Here is an 8,368-nt window from a genome sequence, read left to right on the forward strand (position 1 = left end):
AGTTAGAAAATGATTTGTGAACAGTCTCAACCATCAAAACCACATTTGAAATAACCGCAGCGAGTTACTAACTGTTCAGATGTTATTGAATCAATAATTGAATTTAACAGTCTTGTTTTTGGGGGGGGTTTTATTCAAAAAGTGACCAATTTAAATATTGAACGAACCAAAAAACAAATGTGAGTTACAGAACAATCCATGATTTCTTTATCTATATCCAGAACGACATACACAAGCAGATGTCATTTTCTTGATCTTGATAGTTTTGTGATTGTGTATGTTATTACAATAACATGTTATATATTACACATCTACATATTGTATACCACAGATGTATTACGAATTCACCTTGTGTGTGGAATGAAAGAAACGAGAAAGACAAGTTAAAAACAGAGTGGTTCTGTAGGTTGTGTGTCTGAGTGAGTAAGAGGTAAGTCCATTATTTTGTTGAGTTGTTTTTCACTGGATCTGTCTTCCTGAGGTTAATCGGCATCTCCGCAGTTCATCTTGGCCATCTTCTGTCGGAGGATCTGGATCTCCAGCCCCAGCTTCTCCCTCTCCAGCAGCAGGTTTCCTCTCTTCAGCTCCAGCAGGTCGTCATCCAGCGCCTCACGTACTGACCGAACCGGCCACTGCACTTTCAGACCTGCAGAGGGGGAATAAAACACGAAATCCACAGAATGAGGAGAGTTTTAAAAGACTACAAATAGAGTAGTTCAGAATCTTGGCAAATGTGCACATGAACTTAAAGTGGCAGTAGGTGATTTTTGGAGAGAGTATGTTTCTCTCTTTGCCGTCGTGATTTTACTGCTCGGGCGGGGAAACCAACCCGTAGCCTCGGGTATGGGAGCTGCAGTACCCCAGTGTGGATGAGTGATGTTTACAACGAGTGTTGTGTGGTGCGGTCCGCACCCTTTTTTTTTTTTTTGATTTCAGTTTTACGGAGCCAGGGCTGAGCAGAAAACCCCAATTTTTTCCCGGCACGCACAAGTGTCAGCTAACGGACGGTGAGGAAATATTTGCTGGTTTTTACAAAAAGTGTATTGCTTTAAAAATCGCTTACTGCCCCTTTGATGGCGGAGACTTAAAATTTAAGATGGTACCCCTGTGTTTTTATGGTCTCTATATTACGGAAGTGTTAGGGGCATGAGTAAAGGATTTTTCCGGCTACTGTTTCCAAAAAAAAGTGTCCTTATTTAACGATGAATAAACATTTACATCAAGTAGTACGTAAATATAATGATGCTGGTTACCGTTCTCTTCATCTGTTGTCTTAGTGATGGACTTCAGCTCCACCTCCACAGGGTAATGGTCACTTACTTTGAGAGCCTGGGGGAGAAAAAACAAAACTGTATTGATTGTGTGTGAGCGTTTTTTTGTAAATCCAGTTGAGTAAGCACAAACTAGAACTGTACACGCAGGGCTAAACAATAATTTACTGCACCAAAATGTGTCCGGGGATGTTTGGTGGTTTGTCCAAAACACCGTGGGTCATGTTGACCGTGTTCACACACAAAACAACGAGTCCCTTTGAACGGCGCCTTCTTGTGGCGTTCAAATGGACTTCAGACCTCCAGTTTTTTATGGAAGAGTAGTGACGTGTTTGCTGGTGTTTTCAGAAAATGGTTGAGGCCACAAGCAAATTTTATATATTTGAATATATATATGTATATATATAGTGATCTTTTGGTTGGGTGATATGTTAATATACAGTATATATATACACTTGTATATATGGTGATTTTAGTCAGGATTTCCAACAATAGTCACCTGTCTGCTAGCTTGCTAAAGTATTAGCCTCCGCAAATTTTAAGAAATGAATCTATTGAACCTTGTCCCCGGCGCACGATTGTCCGCCTTTTTTCGTGCTGGACAGAATGAAAATTAAACCCATGTGTAAAAAAAAAAGAGAAAGTAGGATAGCATGCATATTGCCAAGCTAACGTTAACGGTTTGCTAGCTAACGTTAGCTGAAGATACCTCGACTGAACCGAAGGCCTGTTTGACGGCTAGCTAGCAGGTGGATGTTGACGGGAAAACAATGAAATTAGTCACTCGTGTCCTTTTTTTGTGGCATTGCCTTTATCTCTAACTTCATACGCTACGACCTTTTCCATCAACGGTCTGTCTGACTGTGGTTGTATCATGCCTGTAGTTGCATTGGGCACGGGGGCCCTCCTGGTGACCAGGGGGCCCCTTAGCAGGCGCCTAGTTGGCGTGATGGTCGGCCCCGATGTGTGCTGCTGTGTTGAAATCCTCTGCTGATGATATACATGCGTCCGCGAGATGAAACCTTTTCGGATTGAGGCGGCGCGACCGACCTGCTCGCCACTGAGTCCATACGCCTTGTGGAAGTTGAAGGGTTTGGCCGAGTTGGGCACGATGGCCTGGAGCATGTCGTCTCCGTAGACCACGATCCTGGACGGAGACAGACGGCGTTTCATTTTGTCAATTGTTATGATGAGCTGTTTTCGCGGTACAACATATTACAACGTGCTATTTACTCGCGTGTGGGTTTGTGTGTCACCTGTCGTATGTGTGGTCGTTCCTGGTGCTGGCCGTGGTGTCCACGTCGTCTCCGATCAGCCAGTGGAAGTTCTTGTCGCTACGGATGCGGATGTCCTTCATCGCACTCTTGGACACGTACGAGCCGTCGGCGTTGAAGTCGCCCAGGATCATCACGTTCTGCAGCACAGAGGGCGGCGGCGCTCAGACAGAGGTACAACAGCTGCCCACAACAGCCCGATGAATGTACTTATTCATCGCTGTCGCCACCTCTTGGTGAGGCAGAAGGTGAACAGTTGTCAACCATTCAACCAACATTTTTTTGCCCTCTTTCATCAAACTATTCCAACGGGGTTTTGGCAAAATCTTCTTATTTAAATTTTCTTCAAAATTATTTCTGCTTTGTCATCCCTGGCGCTGTAACTCCTGTTTTCATTTGTCAGCACCAGTGAAAGTTTAAGAGCGGTTGTGGCTTCACTTTAGGGAGCTGCCACGTCGGATGACCGTGTCCTTACGTCAGTGTTCCACTGCTGCTTGACGTGCTGGAAGACATCGTAGAGCTCGTCCAGCTCCGTCTTCGAGTCGTCTGGTTTGGTGTGAACTGGGATCATCACTAGGTCCTTCAGCACTAAGGTGGACACACACACACACACACACACACACACACACACACACACATAAACACAACACCCACATTTACATTCAGACAGCCCACTGTAGTTGTTCCCTCCTGTTAACTTAGCTGCTATATTCATTACGCTCAGATTAAACCCTAAATTTAGGACGGGCGAACAGGCAGAAGCGTTTTCCTTAATTAAATATTAGATATTTCCCTTGATTTTGATATGTTTGATATTTTAGGTTTCCTTTGTTTGAACTACAAACGTCTTTCTACCTGTATTAAGGCATCTGAATCTCAGGATGTAGGGATCCCTGGCGAAAACGTCTCCTCCCTCAGTCAACTGGTCATCAAACTGATATGAGCCCACCAAGTCAACCACCTGATCCCTACACACACACACACACACACACACACACACACTTAATTATGCAGGCTAAGTTATTTGAAGGAAGTAAATTTAGAGCCCCAGTGTGTCATTTTTGTAATTTTCTGGCGGCATCTGGTGGTAAAGTTGCAAACCGCAACCAACTGAGCAACCGACGGGGGACACTTTATGGTGGCGCACCGCTCATTCTGTTAATCAACACGACGTAGAAACATGGAACTATATTTAACTCATTCAGAGTTGACAAAAAAACATGATTATAATAATAATAATAATAATAAATTTCATTTAAATACATATATGAACACAGTTATGGACAATATATTCAATTTCTGTGAATAAGTTCCTCTAAATATTACATACTGTAGCTTAAAGCGAACCATTATATTCTAAACATATGATGTTGAATGATTGATGAAATTGATTATGCGTCAAGTAGCCCACATTTCATGAGTTTTAATGTCTAATCGATACATCTGAAACACAAAAGTATTAGTGGTTTTGCGGCTGCAGGTGCACACACTCACCTGTACAGGAACATGAACTGCTCCTTGTAGCGCGTTCGGCCAAGACGAGAGCTGATCTTCAGCGTGTAGTGATGCTTCCTGTTGTATCTGGACAGACGGACGGAAGGAAAGTCACACAATGTATCAAAATGTCCATTATAGCAACACAGTTCCTAAAAACAGCAACGTCTGACTGAAATATCTCAACAGCATGAACTACAATGAAATGTGTTTCTGACATTCCTGGTCCCCTGAGGATGAATCGTGAACTGATTTCGGAAATAATCCTTTGACTTTACCTGTAGTTCCAACAACCGTTAGCTTTTGTTTGTCTTTTGTTGTGAACATCTCAACAACAACTACCAGAAATTCGGCTCACACATTCAGGCGCATACTAATTATGATCATTGTTATAATTCATAATGGTAATGATAATGACAGTGAGGCTGCACTCACTTGTTGAGTGCATCCAGGAAGGTCTTTACGGACTCTCCGCTGCTGTCCACCACTTCCAGGATCAAAATGATGTCATATCGAGAAACGATCTGAGGGAGAGAGAGAGAGACTGAGCCTCAAAATCTTATCATAAATAAATAAATAATAGATACGTGGGATTATTTTCTCAGTGTTTTATGTTCAATTATTGGTATATAGCTCAAATGTCGTTATACAGCTTTCTAAAGATGAACTGCTTTCAACTGTCGATTGGACAAAACATATTTTGGAAATGGACAAATTGATGAATTCAGGAAATAATCATCTGGTTAATAAATAAATCACAAACAGTCAGCACTAATACATCCACATTGGTCATCTCTGAATGGCTTCAGCAATGTTTAAATAGTGGTGATGATGAAACAGCTAAATTCATGCATAGTGCGTTCATGCAGTTCCTAAATATTCTAAACCAGATATTCTTTGTCAGGAACAAAGTCTTGAGAGAATCTTTTTGAATCATCTGTTGTTTTTTCTTCATGTGAAAGCAAGAAATTGAAATGAAACTAAGTGACAGGTGACTGTGCGTGCGTGTGTGCATGTGTGTGTGTGTGTGTGTGTGTGTGTGTGTGTGTTGTTACCATAACCAGGATATTGAGAACATCTGGGTCGGACACTTTGTTTTTTCCAAACTTCTGAATGTTAAAAGATGCAACTTTCATGGTGGCTGCAGAGGGGGAACAAAAACAAATGGTGTCTTCATGAACATGCACGTCTGTGTGTGTGTCCCCATTCCCATCCATCCATCGTCTACCACTTTATCCATTTAAGGGTCGGGGGGGGGGGCTGGAGCCAATCCCAGCTGACATTGGGCGAGAGGCGGGGTTCACCAGCCTATCACAGGGCCACATACAGAGACGGACAACCATTCACTCTCACATTCACACCTAGAGTCTCCAATGACCCTGACCCCATTCTCATGTCTCTGGACTGTGGGAGGAAGCTGGAGAACCAGGAGAGAACCCACGCACACACGGGGAGAACATGCAAACTCCACACAGAAAACACCTTGTTGTGGTTGAACCACAGACCATAACCTTAAACCACTGTCGGCACCAAGTGTCGTTGAGCCTGATCCGACCATTTCCTATGTCCCTTATTCTCTGAGGGTCACGGGCGGCTGGAGGCCGATCCCAGCTGACACTGGGCGGGAGGCGGGTCACATCCCATGGTCGCCTTTACCAGGACTTCACTGGGAGAACGGGAATGTCTGCAAATTGTTGCTCCCGAAAACTTCCGGAACTTTTTCCGGCCAGCCCCTGAACCTATTCAATGAATGGGCTGTTTTCTAAATCCTCCCTTAATGAACCGTGGAGCTCAGTTCTCCAACAACAAAACCTGTAGCCGAGGAAAACACACTGGACTTGTTCCAACAGGTTTTCGGTCGACGCCGAATCCCACCATCAGTCTGCAGCCACACGAGTCATAACACTGGTGTAACTATACGTGCTCCACTCGTCTGCCCAACAGATTCCTACTCTGTCACTCATCTTTCATCTTTCTTTCCTCTGCTCCAAACGCAACGAGAAGATGTGAGGAACTACAAGAAATATGATCTGACCCGCACGGGAACGACTCGCCTATCGTATTTCACCTGTTGTTGTAAGTGTACAGATGGAGGCCGGCGCTTTCGTTTGTCTGAGGACAGTGTTAATCCACTCAGGTATTCAGCTCAGCGTGAGGAGAAACACACACACACACACACACACACACACACACACACACACACACACACACACACACACACACACACACACACACACACACACACACACAGTGTGTTGTTGTTTCTCACCTGTAGGAGACGGAGAACCTGCTGTTGCTGCTGCTGCTGCTGTTGGGAACTCTGTTTAGATCTGTTTGTTACCAGGGACGTTTAAATACAGTGGAGAAAAAAAAAGGGGGGGAGGGAAAACCTCCTGCACTCAATGGAGGGCGACTACGGGCAACGTGATTGGTCGAAAGCCAACAAATATCAGGGGCTTCACACAGAGAGAGAGGGGGAAGAGTATCCCGCCCTGCATAATGTTTTCCTGCTGTGTCTGTGTGTGTGTGTGTGTGTGTGTGTGTGTGTGTGTGTGTGTGTGTGTGTGTGTGTGTGTGTGTGACAGGATGTTTGAAGAATGACCCGTGTCTTTGACTGAGGCTGTCAGATGGTATGAGAAGCATTAGTTTCATCCTGTCAACAAAAAGAGACCATAAGTGTGTGTGTGTGTGCGTGTGTGTGCGTGTGTGTGTGTGCGTGTGCGTGTGTGCGTGTGCGTGTGTGTGTGTGCGCGTGTGTGTGCGCGTGTGTGTGCGCATGTGTGTGTGTGTAGTGCACAGCAGCAACTCTGCAGGGATCAGACAACATGAGCCCACATTACAGTGACAAGACAGTTTGACCCCCTCAAAGAAAATAAAAAAATACATTCAGCCTGGGCACTGTCGCCTCACAGCAAGAAGGTTCTGGGTTCTAATCCCGGTTCAGACCAACAAGGGCCTTTCTGTGTGGAGTTTACATGTCCTCCCCGTGTTCGCGGTGAACCCCAACACTCTCAGCCAATGTCAGCTGGGATTGGCTCGAGCGGTAGACGATGGATGGACAGTTTACAGTCTAGTTACTGGAAGTGATAAACTAGCGATGAAAACGAGCAACAAGCCCTGAGAAAATCAACACACACGTTGGACTCAACGCCACCGTGAAACAATTTCCGTGGAAAGCGAAAGATTACAAGCTTCGCGAAAAGGATGATTTACGGCATTACATGTCGTAATGGGCTGCGTTAGGTTGGGATGGGTGTGACCAATCATAATCAAAGTAATAATCTGAAGGATAATTTGGATCTATGCAGCACTCATCAAAATTCAGATTACAAGGCAACAATTCAGACAAGTGAGTCACGGGTTGAATAGGATAGTTCAGAAAAATATCAAAATTCAAATAAAAGCTGGAACTAAGCGTGGATGTAAAATGACTCTTCATACTGGAGCAGACCTACAATAACACCAATAAAACAGGATATATTTATATATATATATATATATATATTTATTTATTTATTCATGTATAGACATGTTGCTGACTGTGTGTTGTGATAGTTTGTCTTTGTGAGTTGCAGGAGGCCGACTCCCTCACGCCCACTCTCATTGTGGCGCCAACACAGTTTCAGGCGAGAGCAGCAGTTCACCGGTGATTAACTCATCAGACGTGTGATATTTAGCACTATTCCAGGAGACGTGATAACCACAAAGCGGCGGACCAACGAACAAGCTCATTCTTATCTGGTTCTTGGTGCCGTGTTCTCTTTCGCAGACGTGCCTCCATTTTGGCCGGCGCCATAGATAGATAGATAGATAGATGAATACTTTATTCATCCCAAGCTGCTATCTACACCTTCGACCTGCACCCATTGGACGTTACTAGCTGTCAACCACGGTCAGTCTTCTTTGACTGTAAATGAGACCATAATGTACAAAATGAACATCACGCTGTTTTGAAGTAGACTTGAAACTAGCGATTGAACCATAAACTCTTACTGACATCATAAATCAGGTTAGAAGTAAAGGTGTTTTCTCATAGACTTCTATAGAAACAACCAGCGGAGTCGCCCTCTGCTGGTCAGAACAGAGAATACAGACTTCAGACACTTTAGTATTGGTTTCACTCTCCGAACGCGGTGACTATGCGTCCGTTTTCATCCAGTCTCTGGATTCCACTCTGAACTTTGCAATAGGAAGGTTGATGTGAGAGTTGATGGACATGGGAATAAGAGTGCAAATGAATTTGGTGTCTGGTGTGTTTTTCCAGGTACGCAGGACGACAGACGGTCTACAAGACAGAACGTGTCATGTTTTCTCTGCCTCTCTTCCCGT

General features: G+C 44.2%; 2 protein-coding genes across 3 annotated transcripts in view; both read right to left on the bottom strand.

Moving 5' to 3' along the window:
* The window catches only part of LOC118308749 (NACHT, LRR and PYD domains-containing protein 12-like), a 988,189-nt gene that overhangs the window by 573,004 nt on the left and 406,817 nt on the right, over positions 1–8,368 (bottom strand). The window contains exon 17 of one of the 2 annotated variants that reach the window (XM_047332352.1): positions 2,810–2,834. The exons of the other annotated variant lie outside the window; for it this stretch is intronic. Within the exon in view, the coding sequence (XP_047188308.1) occupies positions 2,810–2,834 (25 nt within the window). The remainder of the gene's footprint in view (positions 1–2,809; positions 2,835–8,368) is intronic. 2 annotated transcript variants of the gene reach the window in all.
* dnase1l4.1 (deoxyribonuclease 1 like 4, tandem duplicate 1) lies at positions 111–6,458 on the bottom strand. Its single transcript, XM_035630171.2, has 10 exons — positions 6,309–6,458; positions 5,095–5,180; positions 4,475–4,563; positions 4,040–4,126; positions 3,401–3,513; positions 3,021–3,133; positions 2,528–2,685; positions 2,322–2,418; positions 1,254–1,329; positions 111–646 (listed from the first exon to the last, which is right to left on the bottom strand). The coding sequence occupies exons 2-10, from the start codon at positions 5,173–5,175 to the stop codon at positions 483–485; spliced, it is 978 nt and encodes a 325-aa protein (XP_035486064.1). The 5' UTR covers positions 5,176–5,180; positions 6,309–6,458; the 3' UTR covers positions 111–482.

The sequence above is a fragment of the Scophthalmus maximus genome, chromosome 6, assembly GCF_022379125.1.
Source record: "Scophthalmus maximus strain ysfricsl-2021 chromosome 6, ASM2237912v1, whole genome shotgun sequence".
Taxonomy (NCBI): domain Eukaryota; kingdom Metazoa; phylum Chordata; class Actinopteri; order Pleuronectiformes; family Scophthalmidae; genus Scophthalmus; species Scophthalmus maximus.

What these genes read in the sequence shown, in the direction of transcription:
- dnase1l4.1 (XM_035630171.2), bottom strand. Translation starts at nt 5,175, where the DNA reads ATGAAAGTTGCATCTTTTAACATTCAGAAGTTTGGAAAAAACAAAGTG. An exon ending in ATTCAGATGCCTTAATACAG is followed by an intron (nt 3,134 to 3,400) that starts GTAGAAAGACGT and finishes TGTCCACCTTAG; the next exon opens with TGCTGAAGGACCTAGTGATG. An exon ending in AGCAGCAGTGGAACACTGAC is followed by an intron (nt 2,686 to 3,020) that starts GTAAGGACACGG and finishes TCTGTGCTGCAG; the next exon opens with AACGTGATGATCCTGGGCGA.